Source organism: Carassius carassius, chromosome 47, assembly GCF_963082965.1.
Source record: "Carassius carassius chromosome 47, fCarCar2.1, whole genome shotgun sequence".
Taxonomy (NCBI): Eukaryota; Metazoa; Chordata; class Actinopteri; order Cypriniformes; family Cyprinidae; genus Carassius; species Carassius carassius.
In genome coordinates, this window is record NC_081801.1 from 23,976,625 (window position 1) to 24,002,780 (window position 26,156).

The 26,156-nt window shown below is 35.2% G+C and overlaps 1 protein-coding gene across 1 annotated transcript in view; it reads left to right on the forward strand.

Moving 5' to 3' along the window:
- The window catches only part of LOC132130664 (gamma-aminobutyric acid receptor subunit alpha-3-like), a 149,049-nt gene that overhangs the window by 23,859 nt on the left and 99,034 nt on the right, over positions 1–26,156 (forward strand). The window contains exons 2-3 of the mRNA XM_059542441.1: positions 3,510–3,631; positions 5,803–5,870. Coding sequence (XP_059398424.1) covers positions 3,510–3,631; positions 5,803–5,870 — 190 coding nt within the window. The remainder of the gene's footprint in view (positions 1–3,509; positions 3,632–5,802; positions 5,871–26,156) is intronic.

Genomic DNA, 26,156 nt, shown 5'->3' on the forward strand with positions numbered 1-26,156 from the left:
AGTTCGCGAACGAATCATTCGATGTAACCGGATCTTTTTGAACCAGTTCACCAAATCAAACTAAATCATTTAAACGGTTCGCATCTCCAATACGCATAAATCCACAAATGACTTAAGCTGTTAACTTTTTTAATGTGGTTGACACTCCCTCTGAGTTCAAACAAACCAATATCCCGGAGTAATTCATTTACTCAAACAGTACACTGACTGAACTGCTGTGAAGAGAGAGATGAACACCGAACCGAGCCAGATAATGACTCGTTTAAATTCTAACTGACCCTCTGATGTCACATGGACTACTTTGATGATGTTTCTCTTACCTTTCTGGACATGGACAGTAGACCGTACACACAGCTTCAATGGAGGGACTGAGAGCTCTCGGACTAAATCTAAAATATCTTAAACTGTGTTCCAAAGATAAAAGGAGGTCTCACGGGTTTGGAACGACATCATTAATGACATCATTTTCATTTTTGGGTGAACTATCCCTTTAAAACCCTAATTAGGTTTTATTTATTTATTATTTTATTTTATTTGATTATATTTATTTATTTATTTATTTATTTATTTATTTTACATTTATAGTGTCACTGCATGAATACATAATGAGTGAAGCTAAAGCACAACATGTACACTATTTAATATAGAATTATTTCCTGGAGCAGAAGGTATATTAATTTTATCATAGTTATTTATAGGTAGTATAATTGTAACACAGTGTAACAAAATAATGTGTTTGACTTCAAGTTTTTATGGTTGTTCTATAATTATTTGCTGCTAATTGTTATTGTACTATTTATTTTCAGGTATCATCAATATTTCTGTAAATATTAAGGTCTAGTAAATTTTAGAACTTCTAGCATTAATTGAAACATTGATTTATTACATATCAGGTTTTGTACTAATTTATTTTTTGGGGGTTAGGGTTTTGCTTTTGCAAATATGAGAACATCGTATACGTTTCTGTAACATTCTGGAATATTCCAGTGCTTTCTGGAACATTCTAGAACATTGTGGGAAATATCTTAAAAGACAATAATCAACATACACATCTGAGGTTTTAGACAACTCACTTTTGGTAACTTTGTTAAATAATGTACCATGTACAGGCCATTTTTATGAATTAATTTTATGAGTTTTAGTTAACAGATTAGCTTATACAGTTTTTAAAAATATATTTCATGAGCACTGCTAAAAGTGGTGTGATTTTGCTATTCACCATGTCAAATTTCTGAAAGAAACATCAAAAAATAAAAGCGAAACAAAACTTATATATATATATATATATATATATATATATATATATATATATATATATATATATATATATATATATATATATTTTTTTTTTTTTTTTTTTTTTTTATCACATTAACATTCTGTAATGATAAATGTGCAAAGAAATTTCTGCTAAAATACCACTTCTTTCTCTGTCAGAGGTGTGAAGCATCATTATTCTCACAAATGACTAATCGGTGTTGTGCACAATGATAAGAAAAGCTAAAACAAGTTTATCCAGCAACATGGTCACATTTTTGTTACCACAAAAGGACTAATCAAAACCTTTTGAAATATTGTCACATGCAATGCATGTGTTTTTGACAGACCTCTTGTTTCGCATGCTGTTTTAAGCACAGCACAGCCCTTGATTGAGGACAGCATTCATTATCTTATCAGTTTTCTGTCTATCACACCCTCCATTGTGCCACTGCATTGTTCATCGGGGAATCACACCCCCAGCAAGACATAATTATTCTGCATATTTCAGGTAATTAAAGAACCAGGGGTTGGCTGCATATTCAAGACCCCATTTCCAACTTTTGGGTTTTAATGCAGCAAAATCCCAGAGATGGGATTTCTGCAAAGCCATATTCAATTGTGTGACAGGTTTCACTTATCCACTTGGAGTTCCATTAGTTCTATCATTCCTCTGCTCTGTCATTCTGTCTATTTATTTATTTAATTATAACTCACTTTAATTCATTTTCTTACTGACTTGGTGTGCATGTTCTTTCAGATGGGTCTACGGCAGTGGTATTCAAGTGAGAAATACTACCGAAGTGAATTAATCAAATGTAAAAATAAACCTTGCACTGTTATAATTGAGTAATAAAAGGCCATTTTCTACCCTGATTTCAACACTTTGTTTTAAAGGGTCCTGTTGCCTTTAATGTACATGTCCTCTAATATGATTGGTTAACATATATGGATAACACTTTATTTTAAGGCTTGTTACACGTTACATATACTTACTATTATAATAACAATTAATTATGCATAATTACAAGTAAGTAACAAGTAACCCTAAGCCAAACCTTAACCATATCAGTACTCATGTATAATTACATTGTAACAAGGACACCTTAAAATAGTGTAACCCATATTATCATATGAAATAAGTGTCACATGTGGAACTCTTTTGAAAACTTTTCATAAATCTTTAAAGTTGCACCATTGCAATTCGATTTTTGCACTCTTACAAATGATTTTATCAACTAAAACAATGCAAATACAATGCAAATAAGTAATCAATTGTGTAATGTAGATGGCGTCATTAGTTATAATGGGAGTTCTTCCAACAATGTCGAACCCAATCACTGATAAACTCATGCTGAACTGAGGTGAATGGCAGCTTCAGTGATTATAAAGGGGTTTTCTTTGCTTGCATCCTATGTATAAATGTATTCAAAATTGAAATAACAGATGGTTTTCATGTGAAGTTGACCGTTTAGACACTGGCTTGATTTACTAATGCATAAACAGCAATATACGATTTTGCGAAAGAATGTCTGTACATGAGTCCTTACATATCAAAAATTACTTAAGCAAATGTTTAAATGGGTTATTGGCCAAAATAAGCTTAAAACGGACCTTTCCAGTAGTCAAATCTGACTGCAAGTCTTTAAGTTAAACCTTACCATTTATTTATTTATTTATTTATTTATTTATTTATTTATTTATTAATACTTATATTTATTATATATTATTATTATTATTTATTTTATTTTTTTTTTAACATAGAGAGTGCTTTACTGCTTAGTAATATTTTAAAATAAGCTTATTAATATTTTTAAAAGATCAATCAGCCACCTCCTAGGAGAAACTGCAGTTAAAGGATTGAGGCTTGTGTCTATAAATTAGGATTCGGGGTCTATGGCAGAAAGAACCATATTTATTTTTATTTTTTTATTGTTACATGAAGTATTATTGAGTATTATTATTATAGAGCTATTATTTTCTTTCTAGTATTGGACCTATTCATAATAACTGCATCTCCTACCTGAGGAGGCTTCAATCACAACAGGTGTTCAAAGAATAAAAGATCAAAGATGCTGTCCAAGAACAATCTCTCTACCTCTCTATCCATCCTTCTATTTGCGACTTCAGTCTCTTCTTGCTTACTGGCCTTCTTTCTTTCAGATTTTTTTTTTTCTTGTGCCCTCTCTGTTTATTTTCAAAGCATCCTTACTTCCTTTTTGAGACCTGAATCTCTTCTTTCTTCTCCACAGGGCTGTAACAGGTCACAGAGAACCCATTCCCGATGACAGCAAGGACAACATCACCATCTTCACCCGGATCTTGGATCGCTTGCTGGATGGTTATGACAACAGATTGCGCCCCGGACTAGGAGGTACGATAAATGCGTGTGCAAATTTCCTTCCTCATTGTCTCCAGTGTCAACATGCTGGCCTTAATGTTGGCTTGCAGATGGATCATGTTTTTCCTCAGTCTGGGTTTTATTTCAGTTCTTACCTCAAGTCTCACACCTCTGAGATCCATGACAGATTGTGTTGTGGAACAGCAAAATTACTCATCTTCTCTTGGCACTGTAATGTTTATCAATAGCAGAATCTGTCACAGAACAGCGCTCTCCCTAGATCACTTACAAATCGAAGATCAAGGAGCCCCAGGAGTCTCATGTGTTAAAGATTGCTGATGAAAATAAAGAGGAAGTCTTGACCACTGCTCAGATGGTGCACCAACAGATAAATTAATGCTAAATTAAACATCATGAAGCAGCTGATCGGATCCCCTGGTCATTTTGGATTCAGAGCACATTAAACACTGGTTTCTTAGCATTGATGCTCTGTAGTCTACATCCCAATTAGGCCATGACCCTATATGTATTTTTTGTTCTCCTCCACAGAGGTCTCACAGAGTGAATCCCCAGTGACCTCTTAAAGTACAGAGCCTAAATTGTGAGCCCAGCAGTGGGCAGTCTAAAATCAAGATGTATGCTTTTGATAAATTGGCTAAGCCCAGTGGCACACTGAGAGTTGTGGGCTGATACTGTGGAGCTGGACGGCTTCCATTGCCTCTACTGCCTGAGTCCTGCTGGCTCCACCTGGCTCCCATCCAGTCACCCCTCTCAAGCTCCATCAAATCTTTCCATTTCCACCCTGCTTTGCATTGTTGCTGATGTGTATTACAGTACTCATCACATCAAAGTTGCTAACTAGAACATGATAACTTACTTCAGATGGATAAATGCCTAGAGTACTCCACACACTGGGCATTTTTTAAGTGCCCTTATTATTATGGTCATTTAAAAGCTCATAATTGTATTTTTTGGCTCTAAGTACAAAACAAAACAAAAAAACCCCAAAAAAATCTAACAAAAAAAACTTATTTTTATCATAATTAACAAATACATTGCTATGGCACTTTTTTCACCCTCTGCCTGAAACACTCTGTTTTAAATCATGTCTCTTTAAAGCATAAGGGTCAATAAAAAGCTCAGTCTGCTCTGATTGGTCAGCAGTCCCCGTCCATCCGCTCAGAGTTTGTGTCAGAAAGGTAACACCCCTTACAATTAGTGTTCAGCCCCAGGGATTCATGAACATCTGTAAACAGTCGTGTTGTTTTTTGTAGCCCTGTTTTAATTTTAGTCCAGTCTATGTTTGAAGCTGTCATTTTAGTTTTTATTAGTTTTATTCACATTCAAACTCTTTTTAGTCTAATCAAGTTTCAGTCAACTAAAAGTCTGAGCATTTTATTATTATTTTAGTCAGAATTATCCATGACTATTTCCGTCTAGTTTTAGTCGATAAAAACTGATGACATTTAGTCTAAAAAAATTGTATTTTAGTCTCTTTTTAGTAATGCAATTCTATTTAATAGTAGTATAGACGAAACCAAAATTTTATTTTAGCCAAACCCATTTCCCCCCTTATTATATTTTTGTTACTTTATAGACTCAAGAATACATCCATCCAGACACGGGAGATGCTCTGATTTGAATTTACAACATTTATTTTACCAACGACACATGTTAAAGTAAACGCAACGGTCCCTTTCTCTGTGTCAGACTTAACTTTGTTTGTTGTCATCTTCTACATAATGCTGCGAGTGGGGCTTGAGGAAGTGGTGTTGCCTCAGTGAGACCCAGGAAACAGAAATACTGCTAAATAATAATAATAACAATGAGACTAAACAAGACGAAATAACGCTATAACATTTCGTTTCGTCTCGTTTTAGTCAACGAAAATGACGAGACATTTGAGCATAGTTTTTATTTTGTAAACCACATTTAGTCTCGTTTTTATTCGTCAACAATATTGCATTATACATTTAATTATAGTCATCGTCACATGACCAGCATTTACGTTGCATCTCGTCTCATATTCGTCATGTGATAAAAGTTAGTTGATGACGATATTTAGTCATAATTTTCATTGACGAATGAACGCAACAAACGTCCATATTCTGTAAAACATTACATAACAGCAGTTAATATTTATTTTACATAGTAGTTATTTCTGCTCTTATGCCTACTCTTTCTTTGTCTTGTTGTCCAATCAGAAAGTGTGACTGAGGTGAGGACAAACATCTATGTGACAAGCTTCGGACCAGTATCAGACACTGATATGGTATGTGTGTTCTTACTCTTGCTTAATTTTTCGAAGTGTTTATACAGATTAGGTTCACGCTTATTCACTCATGTGAATATCGGTCTGTTCCTCAGATTTATTGCTTTTTTATATAATGTATCCTTTTCAACCAGGTATGGTTACAAATAATTGGTGGCAGATTACCACATGAGAAAACTGAGATGTTTTCATTGCTGTTGAATTGAATTTAGAAAGATTTGTTTGTCAAATATGTCCTAGAGGAAGATGTAGTACCGTCTTTTATTTCCTTTTGTCCCAGTGAATGTGTGAAGCTGCATGTGTTCCTTTATGGGCTCATTTAAGAGAGGAGATAATTGGTTGCGAGACTGCATGGAGAAATGCATGTGTCTTAATCATATACACAATTGGCTCTGGTATGCAAAATGAATCACCACAGCCATGCGGCGGCATTTTATATTTTGTCAGAAACATAATTTTCTAATAGTGAGAAGAAAACATCACAATCTGTCAAATTATACAGAGCATGAAACGATAGTCAAATTACACAGAAATAATAATCAAGGTTAATTTTAACATAATCAACCTATAAAGTTGTCTTATGAATTGCTCCACTTCAGAAAGTAGAACTGCTGATCTGAAAGTTAAATTAGTAGGAAATTGCACAATATCTGATACAAGGAGGACAGCGCTTTTTCAATATGTTTGCGAAAAAACAAAACAAAAAAAAACATAAATGTCACATTGCCTTACAGTAGGCCTATATATAGCATATTCTGTAGTGATACCAACCCAAAAAGTGGCTATGAAATACCAAGAACACTCTAAAAATGTAAGCTTTCTATAATTGGCTGCTTTTGCGATAAGGAAAGACTCATTATCTCTGATCTGTGCCTTGAAGAGAGTGTTAGAATGTTCTCATGACTTATCTTCAACCTATTCTCTGCAATGGTGTCAAGAACGACTTAGAAGACAGAGGCACAACCAAAACAGTCAGTTTCAGGTTGGACAGTGAATTTGGTCAATAATCCTTGACAGCAGGTTCTAAATAGTTTGGCCTCTGCATCGTCATGCTATGACAGGAGATGTGGCGTAACAAGCATAGCTGAAGAAACGCTTTCTGAAGGTGATGACCATCTCGCCTGATACCCCAAAGATAAAGAAGTCCAAGACTTTTGCACTCCAGCTAATGGGATCAAAAGTCAAGCACTGACACACACCAGTTCTGTCACCTGTTGGAATTTGGGTTCCTTACCACTGTCGCCTTCAATTAGTTGGTGTATAAAGCTACACAGTCTCATACGTGCTAAGTAAAACTCCAATAATTTTTATTCCTTTTCACACAAAGTATGATTTACAGAACCAAAGTTTTGATTAAGAAAACATTATTTCCGCCCAATTCCTTCCACAATACTATGCTATGACTTTGAAATAGGTGAAACGCTCCAGTACAGATCCCATGAAACTATGGTTTGACAAAACAGATCAAAACCTGTGTAGAAGGCAATTAAAATAGCACCACTGCATCAGCAAATGCATAGATATGTTGTTTTCCAACACAATCGAGCATTAACCTTTTAGCTACACTCCACGGACATTTGAATTCTGAACCACAGCAATACATTCCTGATGAAACTTAAGAAAAACACTGCAATACCTGCCTGTACCAACGTAATAAAAACATGGCCATGGTCACATATTGAACCCTTTTTAGTGTCACTCACTGGACTTTTGACTTTGAAAATCCTGCGAAACACGCACTAAGGTTCATAATATCGGTGTTGCAGAAACATTGCCAAAAGTACTTATATTCAAAGAGCCTGGGTTGGTTTAAAGACACTTAATATTCAGGAATTTTTATTGATTTGACATCATTGACCCCACTGAGTGTGAATAAAATGTAAACTGAATTAAGCTGAACAATGACACTATAGCTTCAACTGAACTTGTTTCATAATTGATGAACTTTGAAATGCTGACACTGCTATTGAACTGAACTGAGCTGAGCTGAATAATGACATAGGCTTGTTAGAGCTGCTTTACAGCAGAATTAGAATTTGTCTTATAAAGTTTCCACAACTGATTCTGGTACTACTTTGAAACAATCTCTATTATAGAAAACACTATAGAAATAAAAAAAATGACTTGACTTGACTTGAAACACCATCTTCTACTATGGAACTGTTACCAACACACGACATCACATCAATTCCCTCAACAGAATAAGTGCCCTCAATGGACTTCCCCAAAAAACCATATCTCCCCCTAGTCTAGTCATCATCATTTTTTTCAGGGACATTTTCATTGGAAGTCACTGGAAGTAGAGACAGCTAATATGAAGTATTATTTATAGTGGCATTGTATTGAGGGTACAGTTTATTTGGTGATTCGTAACAAAGACCTTTGGTGGAGATGTGAAATTCCTTCATGCATACAAAGAATGAGTAAATATTAATCTCTGAATGTTGTTGTGACATCATTGTGCTGAAAATAACCGGCCACAATAAGTGATGTGCTGTCTCTATGTGACGTCTCATCAACCCCCCATGATTCCAAGTCACTGGGTTTGCATATGGGAACATCAGTGCTGATTCTAACATCACAAGTCTAAAATGAAAGATTCACAGAAATCAATGGAAAAGACAGGCTATGCGACAATATTCTGTGGGGACTCAGGGAATCATAGAGAATGATAAAAGATAAAAGTGGTAAAAGATACCTCAAGAGAAACTGAAACGATGTATAAAGACAAAGCTTCTGTTGCTCTAGGCTATGACATGCAGTCACAGTCACTGGTCACTAGCCTGGCAATGTCACACTATACAGTACCTTGAGGAAGACTTGTCACACAGTGCATCAAAAGCTATAAGAGTGTTGTTACTAATGACTTGCCTCATGCAATATCGACCATTCATTAACCATCTGATCCATATTGCACACAAACATGGCAAGTACAGTCCGAAAAGGGCAGCTCTGGTCTGATCTGAATGATTATTTTCATTTCCTAGTAGTTAGTGTGTATAAATTGTCATCATTCAACCAGGAAAAAAGTTAGAACAGTTATAGAAATGTCAGTTACAAACAACCAGGGCCCGGTTCCCCGATAACGCTCACTCTTAGCGCGCTAAGAAGACTTTGAAAGATATATCTTACCAAAGTTGTTTATGTTCCTAAGTGTGTTCCCCGAAGTGGTCCTTAGGAAGCTTCTTAGCACGCTGCCTCTTACGTCCGACGTTACAAGAGTGCTGTCCCGAGTGAGGGTGCTGAATTAGTTGGCATCGATTGCTCAGGAATCGATTTTCCACTTCACGTGAAGGTGCAATACAGCGTCAAGAAAGACAACACATTCTATGCAAATAAAACATTCCTCAAATTATTACAGTAACATTTATTTTAACATAGCTTAAGTTATCAGTAAAATATATACTATAAATTAAATTATCAAATGGTCAGTAATATGTTCACACGATATGTTGTGATGGTTAGAAGAACCGGGTATCCCTCGCTAATCATCCACTTTCCTTATCCCGTTGTGCCACTTGTGCCGCTTCTTGACATGGGTTTAACGACTTATAAAAATTATATAATACACTTTTATATTAATGTTAAGGTACTTTACAATCAGAATTGATTGGCAAGCAGCTGCAGTTACATCTGTTTAATGCGGTATTGATTGCAATTGGTTTATGTTTTTAATAAAAAGCAACCTATCTACAGTGAACAGAGAGAGAGAGAGAGAGAGAGAGAGAGAGAGAGTGAGATACAAAATATGCTGGGGAAGCAACGTAAAAAAGGCCACCAAGCCCCCTTGTCAGAGAAACTTGAAGTTTTGCTGGACCTTGCCACCAGGTCAGAGATCACACCCCTATGGTCCACTATAACCTGCACGTTTATGGCCACGTATCCCTTTTGCGATAAGTAGCCTACGCCTGATCAATCACTGATGAATTGGCGATAGTGATGAGTGTGCCATCCACCAGGATGTAATCCCCGGCATGGCGCAGAAGGGCATTGGTGACAGTGTGGACGCACCTCCACACCGTGATTAGGACGTAGCCCTCCCCCACAACCTTGATGAATCTCTCTGTAGCAAAAAAAAAAAAAAAAACACGTAGCGCTGGGCTTCAGGGCTTAAAGCAAAATTAGGCCGCGTTTCCCTGGCAAGCGCAGGTCTGAGAAGGTCCAGCAGCTCCATAATGAGCTGTCTTGGGAGGCGAATTTTTTTTAATATAGCCCCGTCAGGCAAAATGTCAAAAGGGCTTAAGTTTTGACGCATAAAAAAAATTGACATGGACTAAACGGCTCCGCGGCCAGCGCCGTCTTTTATTCAATACAAGGACACGTAGGATCGCTGCTAGTTGGTCGCTTACTGGACACAACCATGATTACCCATTTATAGATCTTAGCCATCTAGAGCCAAATTGTTTGCCAGATTTTAATTATCAAAAAATTGATTGCCAATTCGCTTTAATTACATTACGAAAAAGCCTAGGCTAATTACCACCATATTAGTTCTGATACCACATCAAGTCAACTTCATAAATAGGCCTGTATCCATTGCGTACATAATTTATTATGAGTCTTAAAAAATAACATAAAATCATTGTTGAGCCACAACATTGTCAACATACCATAGTTTGACTTGTACTTCGCTCCGCTGATTTCTAAAGACTGCTGTACAGTAGCATCTTGAGCTCAAACAACGCTAAGAGAGAGCTTAGGAATGGTACAGACCAACGTTACGAAAGTGTGACTTACAGAAGATATACTTAGCGTACGGATGTGCCGGTTAAGAGAGAGGTTAAGGAATAGGTTAAGAACTACTTAGCGAAAATAACGTTTTGGGGAACCGGGCCCAGGTCATTACTTCCACTGGAAGAGTGCACTCTCAAAGAGTTTGCCAGATCATTATCCTCTTGGTAGAGTGTTTTTGCAGCTATTGGTGTTCTTGTCCCATCATTATACTGTCTTTAAGTTGTAGACACTTAAGTCTGATGCTAGTATATTTGTATCCCCTTTTACGGGGAAGTCGTGGCCTAGTGGTTAGAGAGTTTGACTCCTAAACCTAAGGTTGTGGGTTTGAGTTTCGGCCGGCAATACCACAACTTAGGTGCCCTTGAGCAAAGCACCGAAACCCCAACTGCTCCCTGGGCGCTGCAGCATAAATGACTGCCCACTGCTGTGTGTTTGCACTTTGGATGGGTTAAATGCAGAGCACGAATTCTGAGTATGGGTCAGCATACTTGGCTGTATGTCACTTCACTTTTGAAGGAATGTCCAGTTTGTAGTTTTAGTCTTGTGATCTTTCATCACAGCTGTAGGAGAATGAGCCCATGCTGTCTGCACCTGAGGCCAAAGTACAGGTGGTTCCTATAGTCTACAATTCTGATTGCCCTCTTTTTATATTCCCACACTAACTCAACCTAAAATGTGTGCCAGTGTTTTTGATTTATCCACATGTCCATTCTACAATGTCAGGTATAGTAATTTTATTTGTAACTGGACTTCCTCATTACTTGAAGATCTCCAGGGAAGCACTACCCTGTGATATTTAACAAATGCACAGCATCACTATCATAAGCATCTCTTAATGCACAATATGTAGTTCTTTTGACATTGGCTTTATGACCAAAATCACTTTTTTTTTTTTCTTTTTTTTTTTCCTGAGCCTGCATTTCTGGAAATGTCTCAGCCTTTTTAGAGTTCATCTTTTGTCTTTCCTGAAGGCATTGTCAATGACTTACTTCATTGCCTTAAATAAATTCTTTTTTATCTATGCAAGATTAAGCTGGATAAAATCCATATATCAGATCAAAAGCATTGTAGCATAATCTCTCAAGTTATGCATGAAATACTAGACATCAGGTATCAGCTAGAACAAGCTATAAACTATTTGCTTACAACCTACAAACTTCTAGCAAAGTCATGATTATATTCACACTCTATTCTGTCATACACTCTGTTTTGTCATGTTCCTTATCTAATTTTAAGTAGTTCATGTCATGGCCCCAGTTTGCATACTGAGAGCTAGTGCAAATGTCAGATTTGTTTCAGATAATATTATCTGTTGTCAGGCTTTGAAGCAAATCTTTCTTATGATCCTGTTCATCCTTATCCAGATAGGTCACAGACTCATTGTTCACATCACTTTGTAGGGATTTGGCACCAGAGTGTGTCACAGAATTTGCACTCTTGGTCTAACTTCTCCTGCTTGGATATACTTCTTGTATTGTTGTAATATGTTATTACATATAGCCAATATTACAGTTCATCTCTTGGCAGCACCCTGTTTTTGTTTGTATATGGGTGGTTTTAGACTTTATAATGGCATCTATCCTTTTTTCAGAGCTGTTTATCTGTTGTTTTGCTTCACCTATTTTTCTTCATAAAATAATATTAATAATAACCGTCATCATCATCATCATCATCATTGTGTTAGTATATTAGTAGTATTTAAATCTTGGATTTGCTGAAGTAGAATGTGTGTTGGGGTGGGGGCAATATTTTAGCGCACTGGCAGCAATGCTATGATTTCAGTCTTGGGATAAGAAATAAGTTAAAGTGTGTCAAGTTTTAAAATAATTATTGAAGTAAACATTCTGTAATAATAATAAAAAAACAAGCAATAGTTTTGCACATTCACTAATAAAAAAACTAAAAACAAAATGTGTTTAATATATTAATACTTTGGAAAGTAGGATATTTTGGCTAAGAAAAGGATTTGACAGAAGACTACAGAAGAGTGATATTTTTTTTTTTACATTTATTGTTATTATAATTATTTCAGCATTGATTTGGTACAGCAGTACCAGTGGGTTTGACATGCCCAGTCGATGATCGGAAGCTTCATCTGATGTACCTCCTTTTAATCACATTTGTCAAAAGCACTGTTGATTCCTGTCACATGGGTGTGCACAGACTGAAGACAAGGAAGATGAATGATGTTCCAATGCAAGAATTTAATAAGAATCCACATAGAACAAACACAGAAGACAGCAGCAAACACATGCAACTCAAATGTAGACCAGACATTGAACTAAGGTACATGAAGGATGTAAGTATTGAAACAAATAAGATAATTAATGAAACACATCTGAACTAAATGAACTAATAATAGTAATCACAGAAACAAAGGACAAGTGGGAAAATCAAACAAAGGAGCACAGGAACTAAAAATACAACATAGAAGTCCATGACAGCAAAAAACAACTGAGCATTCTTGTGATATTTTCATGGTGTGAAAGTAATACGACAGACATAATGTTGATGGCATCTTGAAGTTGTGTTCTTGGAATCAAAGAACTTATTCTGACAAGCCTCAGTGTTAGTTGTCAGTTTATTACCTAATGTGCTCCATTTTCACATTTCACAAGCATTACTGTGGTGTACTGACTGCATAAAAGTGTACTCTTTATTGCTTTTTCTTTTTCCTAAATCATCCTCACCAAAAGGGACAAAAACAGCAGAGTGTCAAAATTCTTCTAAATATACTATGCCATGGAACAGATGCATAACATTAGTCCCATTATATAACCTAAGCCTTGACCAAGTGCCTGAGCTGTCAGTCATGACATTACACTTTTATGGAAGAAATGAGGGAAAGACATTAAGTGAAACAAGGTCAAGAAATAGCTCATGAGATTGGTAGAGAGCAGAGCACTTATGTGATGGCCTCATCTGCAGATACGACTACAAGAACGCCTTTCTCTTTATGAGGCTGTCCGTAATGTCAATATCTCTAGGTTATTTCTGCAATAGCAGATGTTGTCATCTTTTTCGTTTTATCCATTTTTCCTTTCAGCTCCATCTTAGATCTTCATCTCCATCATCCTTCATTCAGTTTTCACATTTTATTTATTTTTTCAAATTTCTCCAGCCGAGACTTTCAGCATATTTTTGTTTGTGCCTAATGCTTCTTTTCCCACCTGTCTTGTAAAAGATTGCACTGCTCTGTCACATTTGTTTGCTTGTCCTCATTGTCATTGCCCATTCCTCCCTTTCTCTATATTGGGCTTCATCAGAGCCTCAAGTTGTCTGCTTTGAAATTTAGGCCGGGCTAATCCACCCCAGGTGATGTGTTGAGCCTTGTGCAAACTGAGGATGACAGTTAGTCGGGGGCTTGTCCTGAAGCACAAAAAGTCCAAGAAGTTATCAATACATAATATTACTGTTGTGGCTGTTGCAGTTTGCTAAATGGGAAAGGTTTACTCCTATTTATGTTAAAATACTCTCTTTTAAGGATGTGCAATAATTATCGTCTCTGATGATATCATAATTGTTGTTTTGAAAATGTGCACACTGATATTATTGAGTATGCCACTTTCTTTGCAATGAACAAACAAAAAACGTTTTGAGAGTCAAAAGCATTCACTGTGTGATGATGAAGCCTATTAGAAAGCAGTTAGAATGACCCTGTAATTCAAGTTATGAAAGCAAACAATATCCAAACAAAAATTTTATGGGTTTGTGTTTCATAAGATATGATATAGTCACGTAATTTCACACAAGCAAGAGTGCCATTTACCTGAATATGAGTGTGATTGCAAATTAGATATTCATTATCTACAAGTAAAAAAAAAAAAAAAAGTTAATACAATTGTTAATACAAAACTAGTTACATTTTAGACCCAGTATTACCTCTTTATTCCTGTTTCATCATTGAAATTAGTTCCAAAACAAAGCCAGATTAGAGCAACACACATCTCAGAGCAACATTGTGGTGTTTTGTTCCTGAATGAATATGTTTTGAATGAATCAATGATTCAATGATACATTCATAAAGACAGCCTGTGGCTTTATTATTAAATGAATCATCAGTTTCAAATGAAGTGCATGATTCAATGAATCACTCATTGAGACAGGGACTTACCGCCACCTACTAGCGGTTTTAGTGCCCTATTTATTTATCCATGACAGGCCTAAACCAGCCAAGGTGCCAGCACAAAAACAAACTCGGCAAAATATTGTTTAATTATCAATAACACTTTCCCCGTTAGCATTTTTGAAAAAAGTAGCCAGCCACTGCCAGCAATTTTGAAGATTTTATGGCCTCCATTATATTTTGCTCTATGAATATTTGAATATGCAATGCACCAAAATAAAGATCAGAGCCTCTACTCTAAAACAAACAAAAAAATAATAATTTTAATCTATCTTAAAGCATGATTTTTTTTAATTTTTTTTCAGCACTTGAATATAGGTAGGTTTCATAAAATGTGTAGTTTTTAGCAAAAAGGTGAGAAAATCAATAATAATATTTAATATGGATAATATTCATTACGGTTATCAAAGCATGAATCCAGGAAATCACTTCCATTAACACCTACTGTACAAAGCTTGCACAGCCATATACCACTTCTTGGATCAACATTTTACTGTTTAGATTATGCAGTTTTCATTTACATGCTGTCTATTGCTGAGGATCGCATTATTTCTCTTATGAATCTGTTTACAAAAGAGATCGCTTGTTTCTCCATCCTCTTCACGTGTGTTTTTGTTCGGGAGGTTTTGTACTCATTCAGAAGATGTGTAATAGCACCCCCAGTTTATAACAGTGAAAACATGAAAATAAAAACTCTTCAATGGTGGGGAAAGAGTTAATAAATAATACCAAAAATTATATATACATAAACTGACAAATATATATATATTTGTCAGTATTGCACACCCCTACTGTCTTAACAATTTGTTGTGTTTTGCAATGATTGAACACTGTAACTAATCACAAACATATCTCTGCCCATGAATGCAGTGGAGAATCAGGATAGGCCAATCAATATGCACACCGGTTTGACCACTTTTCTTTTTGGCTGATCATTATTGACATTTTTCTGGCTACTGGTTAATGTTAAGGGGAAAGAAGTTACTACGAAACTACAGTTTCGACAAAACAGTTCAAACCTGCATATAAGGACGTTCAAATAGCATGGGTTGCATCAATGAATGCATTTCTATCACTTTTGCATTTGTTAACACTATCGGGTAGGTTTAGTGCTGGATTTGGTGTAGGGGGATATGTTGTTTTCCAACACGATAGAGCATTAACCTTTTAGAAACACTCCCGGTCAGTTAAATGTACTTGTACCAACGTAATAAAAACATGGCCATGGCCACATATCCAACACATGTATCGAACCTTTGATTGTACAGAACCTTTCATCTTATCAACTATGAAGTGACAACCTGGCACCTCTCTGTTAGTTGATAACCTGAAACTACTGAAGCTTTGACAAAAGAGTCTTAGTTTAAGGAGTCTGAGCAATGTGTGGCACGCCATTTCAAGTGATAAATCAGATTAATTAAAATTCTGTAATTTTATACTAACCCTAATGTTTGCTGCAGCTATTTTCATCAGATCAGCAGAATAGTGACTCCATCTGTCAAACTCCAAGAGAAGCATAAAACACACCTGGTGAAATAGCCATGAAGCCATGATGACATATCCATGTGCTAAAATAATGGTTTGCAAAAGCCATACTATTGCCTTGTTTGAAGAACAGAAGTCATGATTTAACAAAAATCTTGAAACATTAACATAATGCTAAGTCTTTTATTAATGTGTTGTGCTGCTGAGGTTGCTGTGTGTGGGCTGCCTGTATCAGTCACAGTGTGTCCTTGCTCAAGGGGACGCAATAACAAAATTAGGACTCCAAGACGGATCAGGTCAAATTTAAGTGAGATGTACAGCCATTGTTGACAATATTTCAAAAATCATGTTCTTTATATAAATATCCCAATCAAGTGCTTAGTATGTCATTTCAGTGCATAACAGTAACTCATTTGGCCAAGTAATCTGACAAGTCCATGTTAAGGCTGCTGCGGTAAAAGCTTCTCGGGCAGTGCCTACAAGAGGACAATTTGCATCCTTAATGGTAGGCACCCATGAGCTCTGGTATTGTGTTTCCATAGCTACAAGTCGTTACGCCGGTTTAAACAAATCCATGCTGTGTAATTGCAAGGCAGTGTAAGAATCTCAGTTTCTCAGTCTAGATATTCTCTCTCAGATTAGTTTATTACCCAATGTTGGATCTCTAATGAGCTTTCATATGGATGGCTGTGATAACATTTTTGTTTGAATTATGTGTGCTTCATGATTTAATAACATGCTCTGACTTTGCAATGTTGTAGGATTATGAATGAGTACAACTTTGTAATTTTCCCTTGGTCCAAGAGAACACAACCACACAAAATTAAACTTTTTTGACCTTCATATGAAATGTTCTTCTATGTAACCAGTAAAGCACTGGGATCAGGAATTAATCAGACATAATCAATAATAATTATAAGTGAGGAGATCCAATTTGTTTGGTTCTGTTTTAACTTGAATATATATATATATATATATATATATATATATATATATATATATATATATATATATATATATATATATATACAGTACAAGTTTGGAAACATTACTATTTTTAATGATTTTGAAAGAAGTTTCTTCTGCTCATCAAGCCTGCATTTATTTGATCAAAAATACAGAAAAAAAATGTAATATTGTGATATATTATTACAATTTAAAATAAATGTTTTAAAATTTATTATACTTTAAATTATCATTTATTTCTGTGATGCAAAGCTGAATTTTTAGGATCATTATCACATGATCCTTTAGAAATCATTCTAATATGATGATTCATTATCAAAGTTGGAAACAGTTCTGCTGCTTAATATTTTTTCAGAAAATGTGATACTTTTTTAGGATACTTTGATGAATAAAAAAAAAAAAAAAAAAAAAAAAAAAAAAAAGAAGCTATGTTTTTAAAATATGAATATTTTGTAATAACAATATACACTACTGGTCAGTAATTTGGGGTCAGTAATTTTTTTTTCCTTTCTTTTTTTTTTTAATAAAATCAATACTTTTATTCAGCAAGGATGTGTTAAATTGATAAAAAGTGATAGTAAAGAAAATATATTATTAGAATATATATTATTGGAATATTTTTTTTTTAATAAATGCAGTTCTTTTTAACCTTTTATTCGTCAAATATATTAGACAGCAGAACTGTTTCCAACACTCATAATAAATCAGAATATTAGAATGATTTCTAAATGATCATGTGATAGACTGGATGTTACATGTGACACTGAAGGCTGGAGTAATGAAGCTGAAAATTCAGCTTTGCATCACAGGAATAAATGATTTTTTTTAAGTATATTCAAATAGAAAACTTTTATTTTAAGTTGTAATAATATTTCACAATATTACAGTTTTTTCAGCATTTTTGATCAAATAAATGCAGGCTTGATGAGCAGAAGAAACTTATTTCAAAAACATTAAAAATAGTAATGTTTCCAAATGTTTGGTCTGTACTGTATATATATATAGTTTTTTTTTTTTTTTTTCATATAATATAATAATAATAATAATAATAATAATAATAATAATAATATGGCAGATATCATGTCTCTAAAAAACAGCCTGCCTCTGGATTCACAGTCATGTTTGTGATGGGTTACAATGATCTTAAAGGTGCTGTATATAATTTGACTACACTAAAGCATAAAAATACCAAAATATGTTTGCAGATATTTAGGAAACATGTTAAGTTCTCTGAAATACAATGCTACACTCAGTTATTCTACTTTGAAATGTGCAATCTTTGTCGGAATGTCTGTTTTTGTTTTGGTCTGCTAATTTACCCAAGAGTACTTCAGCACCCCGAGTAGCCAGTTGGTGGAAAACACAGCATATTGCAGCTATGGAATCCAGGAAAATAGTTGGGTTAGTGATCACAGATTCTACATGACCTAAAAATACTCTACATCTATCTAAAAAGCTCTAGTACCAGAGGAATGTTAAAACACAGATAGAGAAATTTCAGATCTCTTGCTGCTTTCAGCATGCTAATTCTCTTTATTATGGAAGGTGATTGTAACCAGCACCAGGGCTTAGTTGTCTGCAATACGTGAAGGTAATTCTGAAATAACCAGCAATCAGGCTCTTTTCTGGTTGACTTCAAGCTTACATTTCTATATGCATAAAGCCTACACAATAATATTCTTGATCATACTGTGTTTCTAAAATAGATGCATAAAGAAAAAGACAACACATTATTGTGAATGACATGAAATCACCCTCTATTTGATGCTGGTGGTCGGTTGCAGTCTTGGAGCTTTGCATCTGCTTGGGAATCAAAGATATGTTGCAACCACTTTGATGAAATGCTTTACACCAGAGCTGCTGGCGTAAGAGCTCCTCCAATCTTATATAGCAGCAGGGAATTAGAAGGCACAGATTGTATTTCCAACCACTCTTTTGTGACATGACCATCAATAAGTAATCCACTGCAGGAGACCCAGTACACCAAAGCAGCTTTTAATGAAAAAAGAAACTGTTTCAAATGATACAGCACAACGGCTGTGTTATCCGTCCACCGTAAATGTTCCTTATGAAATGAAAGCCTATAATGTAATCTCATTCATAGTTGCACATTTAAAGGGTATAATGTTTTATAGGTACTTTAAAGGTTAGACCACTATTTGTTTTATCGGATGTATTAGAAGTCATTCTGAAATGTGTATAAACCTTCACATAAAAATTGTTACATTTTTCAGAAATATAGCAATGCAACCTTAAATCCCAGATTTCACACCCTTTGATTTCTCCTCACTTTTTTCCCCACAAGTAAAATCTCCATTTGATTGCTTAAGTGGATTAAAGAGGTTGGCTGAATTGAAGTGAATTAAACAGATCATTAGATTGATCGCTTCGTTGTACACTTTTCCACTCAGAAAACAGTACAAAACTCTCAGCTGTCTGTCTGTTGTCTCTGGGCGGTCTCCAAGCAACAGCATGTCTGCTGGTTGCGATTTGAGCATCTAAGCGCATTTTAGATGAACATTTTTTTTCCCAGCACAATCTGAGCAGTAGCTTGCGTCACGTTAGTTGGCACCATGCTTGCTCATGTCAGACATTCTTGTAGAGCCTGTGCCCTGCAGATAAGTGCTTCGATGTAGATGACTTCACGGCTTGCACAAACTGGCTAGCAGCTCAGTGGCTGGGATCATCCTCCTCTGCTGCTTAGACAAAGATATTCAAAGTAGCTTCAATTAGGAGCCAAACTAAGGTGGCCTGCCCACAATCTTGTGGTCTCATATTTACCAGTTAGTACTGTATATCTACAGCGAATACAACTTGTATGCCATTCTGTGAGAGATCAGGAGCATTTCTAATTATCAAAATGCTAAAAAATAGTTCCCATGGAGTATTAAATGGACATCGTTATTGGTCCAATAGTTTTAATATTAATTTTCAGTAGACCAGAATATAGTAACAAATGCCTCATTATGGGAAATCAGTGATTCATTCATAGCAGGAACCTTCAGCAACAAGTATAATCTTATAAAGATGCAGATAAATATTGTTAAAAACATTATAATTATAATCTAAATGATCTATTCGTTGGCCTCAATTCTCTCAATACTGCTGTAGGGATAAAAAAAAAAAATAACCCCCATTTTCCCTTCTCACTTAGGTTTTAGTTTTTTCTCCATTTGAAGTGGCTTAGCATTATCAAAACCTTTCATTTGGAGTTGACAAATCCCCACACTCCATCTCATTGCTCATTAGCTCAACACGTTATGCCACCACCCAGCAGCCACCATTTTGTGTCAGCCGCTTGTTGCTAAAGTGTCTTCAGTAGCATTAGGTCTATATGTAGAAGTCACTTCTCTTGAGGTTTTCCCTCTCTTCAGTTATTTTCTATTGCTGAAATGTAGGTCACAACCCAGGGCCCTAGCAGGGCAAGTGTAAGGAAAGCCCAGAACAGTCTTTCTTCTTCTCTTGTGTGACCTTGCATGGATCAACCAGACCTCTGCACGGGAGTTTTAATCTTTAAATTAATTATATTTTGACAATATGCTTCTACTGTTTTTTTCTTTTCTTTGGAAAACTGCTCTTGTGCTTCTTGATTATATGACCAGTGATGTTCTCGTTCATCTTTTGTTCTTTTACTTTTCTTATAATTAATACAGATGACTTAAAAGGGATGAAGTAAATTCTTAAGAGTGTGGAAAGGGCTGTGGGAAAAGCAGAATCAGAACGAGGAGAACTGTAATTAAACGGCTGTAGAAAAGCCCACTGAAACAGGGTTTTAAAATTCACAATTAATGGAATGGCTAAAGACTTCATTGCAAGTCATGTTTATGGTAAGTTACATGCTCTGTGTTTATTTTTATTCTCAGGGTTGATATTAACCACTGGGGAGACATTGGCAATGAAAGAGTACAATTATTTGAAAGGGATGTTTCAGGTTTCAAGTACAACTCAAACTCTATGCATAATATCACAGACATGCTGTTGATTTCAACTCGTCACTCGCAATAGAAACATATGGGGAAAATGAAAGCAGAAATGTGAAGCTTATTTTGTTTATATTAATTCCTCTTAAAGAGATCTGTGACATCCCAAGGGCAATTACTGTGGCATACTTGTATGAGTGCCTCCAGAGCAAGACACTGACCAATAGTTGCACATCATCACACCATAGGCCCCGGCCACTGAAGTTCAGTCACTTAATGGCTAATATTTGCTTACACTGGATTCAAGCGTCAAGCAAATTGAACCCATTATAATCACTGATGCAGTCTACACTGGATACAGTATAGAGATGTATATGTAGTTTCTGACATACTCCACACACTTGAGTTTATATCACTGAAAACCAAATGTTTAAGCTTGCAATGCATAAAAGTGATTGAACATGATCAACAAATTTGAAATGACAACACAGCACTTACCCATAAAGGCAAGTGAGACGCTCTCATCCTTTGCCATTTTTGTCTTTTCTTTCTTTCTTTTTTTTTTTTTGTGAGCCTGACAATACATCACAAATGTCGTCTATAGAGCTGGTTTGTAAATTTGATAGTTTGCCAAAAGTCAGAACCAGTCTACAGATTTCACAGAAGATCATGTGGTTTATGCTAGCTTCAGGCCATTATTTCATCCAGTCGGAGGATATCAAACCTGTTTGACATTTTTAGCCAATTTCAGAATACGTTTTCATTTGTCATGCGTCCCCTACTAACATGGCGCTAGGTTCTGCATGTGTTGATGTCCAGTTTTTCTTTGTAACTATTTAAAGAGTGGACAAGTGTGTGATGCTTATAGTGTTTTGAAAGCTCTTCGGCTTTTAAAAGTAATTTAGTGTATTCCAGCATTTAATGTATAAACTTAAGGTGTTAATTTATTGTTATAATAAAACAAAAATGGTGTGCACATCCCAAAGATCCAAATAGGATGCAGGTGCAAGACAACTGGATGATATAGACAAATAAAGAAGTGAAGTCTGCACACTGAAAACTCATTGAGCCTGATGAAGACCTGAAGGTCGAAATGTTGCTTGATTAAATTCCTCTGGAGCAGTAGTTTTCAGTTAATTTAATGTTTAACATAATGTTTCAAACATTTTTACTAAATGTAATATTATCACTGTTTTTATTAATTCTATATATGACATATGTTATTCAAAATATTGTTTTATTCTCTGTGTGTGTGTGTGTATTGTTATAATTACTGTCTTCATTATGACTTAATTATTATTATTATTAATAATAATAATAATAATAATAATAATAATAAATGGGGGGGGGGTGCAAAGAATGTGATAAGCATGTAATAGTTCATGAATGACCCATCATTAGTGGGAGCTACTAGAACACTGGAGCTGCTCTGAAATACTGGCCATGTTTAGATGTATTTTCAGCTTCCCAGCTGCACTTCTTCTAACAGAGTCTGACAGATGTGCGATTTCTAGTTATCTGGAATAGTACTGCATTACAATCAGGTAATTAATGCTGAGTGCTGTGACAATCTTGCAGGCAGTTCGCTTCTCATTAGAGACCTTTGCATAGTGCTAGACAGTTAGTCTGACAGTGTTTGCACTCTGTAACATTTTTCTTCATATCACTCATGATTCCCAGCCACTGTACATACTGTATGCTCACCCTAATGGGCTTTGTAATTATTTGCAAGAGTTTTTGCTTCGTGCTTTTTGCTTTGGGCAGGAACAACAGGAGCAGCAATCCAAAATCCAGGGACATGTCCTATATACCTATTGCATTAAAACTGTCTAAGTGATGGATAGACCAAGGACCATGTGATGTGCAAATATTTCCTACAGCCAACCTGACTACAAACATATGTTGAGCAGAACACCACTGGCACTTTTTATGCATCTTCAGTCTGTAGGATTTTGGGTAACATTTTAGAATAGGTAACACTTATTATTATCATGCATATTACTAGAATATTATCCATGTATTAGTGCTAATTAAGAACATTTGAATGCCTTATTCTACTTGACCTTATTCTACATCCCTAATCCTACCCAATACCTAAACCTAACAACTACCTAACTATTAATAAGCAGCTAATTAAGAATTTATTGAGAGAAATGTCGTAGTTAATAGTTAACAAGTGTTACCTCCTCTAAAGTGTTACCGGATTTTGTATTTCACTCTTACATTTATAGTATTTATTTATTTATTTATTTATTTTTTTATTTTTTTGTAAGACAAATATGATTATCCCCCTTGTGAATATAATGGAAGTTCATACTGTTTCAAAAAGTGAAATAATTTGTGTTTATTTCGGTATTCTATTAAAACCACAGCAACTTTATATTGTTAAAAACTATGACTGTCAAAAAAAAAAGTAGTAACATTTGAGAATTAAGTAAAAATTATATTTTTGCTTAAAATTATTAAATGATAATTTAAACATATTTAAAGTAATTAAAATGTTCAAATCTTTTTTTTTTACCTAAAATATATTTATACAACAGTTACTTTTGGTCCTTGAATCTGATCTGGTCTTTCCAGCCAGTATCACCACAGGAACCATTTCACTACTTGTATATTCTGCTTTCAGCATTTGTCACAGTGAGCATCACGTTGGAGGACATTTTACAAATACTACTGTTCTTTGTTATGGAATGTATTTTGAGGAGTTTTTATGTGAGAATGTAGAGAGTTTTTAAAAAATAAGAAATCTATATTTTATTTATAAAGATAATGCCTATTTGAAAATTTGCTTGTTATAGGCCTATTTGGTGTTGTGAGCTCCAGGGCGTCAAAGGCTGTCCAACGCTCATGAACCAGCGGAGAACACCCTTAATTTAGCCAGCTCTTCTGGAATTTGATGCTGCCTCTATATTTGTAAATGTAATGTATATTGGTTAAACAAAATCTATAATTTGTCTTGAGTAAATCTAATGGGCAGTCTTTAGTATCATTAATCTATTATTTGTCCCAGAGTAAACAGTTTTGGCTGAGGCAAAGTTTCATAACTTCAGAACTTTACTGCTTCATCAGAGCGCTGCCTTTGTACTTCTGACTTAATTTCATAGCGACTTTATAATGGCTGTTGTTGTTAATTAAATATTATTGTTCAATAAATATATTGTATAAATAATAGTAGTATTTAATAATAGTATTTGGTATTGAGAACATTAGATGGTGACAAGAGACTGTCTTTATAAATGACTACGTAGAAAACTGACTTTTATTTTGAAACAAAGTTGTAAACAAGCTATTTTTACTTTCAATAACACCTTGTAGGACACAGCCAATAAAAGAACTGGTGAGCGCTGTCATGGGAAATCACCCTGGAAGCTCCACCTATTGGCCAAATAATGGAATTCAACGCTGTGAGAAGCTGGAGTGTCTGTAGGTCTTTTACGTGCACTTCTGCATAGTCCAAAAATTTCTCTGATGGCATGCCTACAGATGCGAGGTAACATCAGCCTCCACATGATCTACTAGTCATAATGATTTCAGAAGAGTTCAGAATACATCAAATAAAAAAAAAAATATTATTAAAAATAATAATAATAAATTGTCAGGTAAGAATGTATCATGCCAGTTCAGAAGAGATAATGCAATTGTGAATCACATTGTAACCACATGGCAATTATATGCTCTTTATATTATATGCTTAATTACTGTAGCTACAGTATATGGGGAATAGCCACATAGAAGTAGAAGACAAACAAATTTAAGATAGTCACACATGTCATTTAAAATTGAAATACCTTTAGAATGATACTAAACATAAAAAGGTTTAAATCATAAATTGTTAATATATAATAACTGCAATAGGTAAAAATAGAAAGTTAAGTTCTTGGCACTTCTAAGTCAACTTCCAGTGTCCTGGGCCATATGCCTAGGAGGGAAGGAGGGAAGCTTAAGGATGGGTTAAGGACAGTTGAGAAAATTGGTTTCTTTGAGATCCTCTCTTCAGATTAGAAATGTATTGTTGCATGGCATCTGTTTTGTGAGAGTTCCTGAATTTTGGGCTTCATGAAGAGATCAAAGCAGCCTGACAACCCTCAACAAATGAAAGTATAGTATGACAAAGATATTGCTTTCCTCAGCAAATTAATGTTTTCTTCTAGTTCTGACTCGACCCGGTACTTCGGTACCAAGTTGGTACAAAAAAATGTAAATGTTACAGTACCATTTTTTTTTTTTTTTTTTTTTTTTAAGTACCGGTGGTACCGAGTACCCGGTCAACCTGGTTCTTGATGCACTATCCGAAAGGTGCGCAGATGCTCTTTCTTCATAAAAGCACTGAGACATGACGACATCAAAAGGAGGAAACACACCAAACTAACAAAACACTTTAAAGACAGATGCTTGGATCAAATGAAATAGTCAAAGTAGGTAGGTTTCACAGTGTTTCCCATACATTGGGAAATATCAAAACTGATCACCACAAACAAAAGGCTTTGACTTTGTAAACATGAGCACTACATGTGTCAAAGTCAAAAACCGGTGCTGGTGTTTTGATATCACTGTATTTCTAAAGAAAACCAAATGTCTTGAGAAAATTTTAATTTCATATTGCCTGTAATGTCTGAGCAGCATTTGTGATCGCTGGCTCAACGCTTATTTGATTACAGCCGTTACAGGGGAAACCTGTCTCTCTCGTGCTCTACAAGCTCCTCCTGCTGGCAGAGCATTCATTTGCATATATGCCGCAGCAAATAGACTGCAAGGCTGTGGGAAACACTGCTTTTGTTATGAATACTATCAAATACTTTTATTTGAATGTCGGATTTTAATGAACGCTGTAATTGGAGTAGTTAATCGTTAGCATAAGCGCAGCTAACGCTAATAAAATGAGCATTAGAATTAAGTTTCTTTATTAACTATGCAATGTTCCTATAACTTATAATAGGGTAAAAAAAACCAGGAGGAAATGATGATACTATTTTTCATGCCAGAGGCTTTTAAATGAATATGGATCTAAAATATGCGTGTTAAAGAATGTAGAAATGGTTAACATTGTTTGTG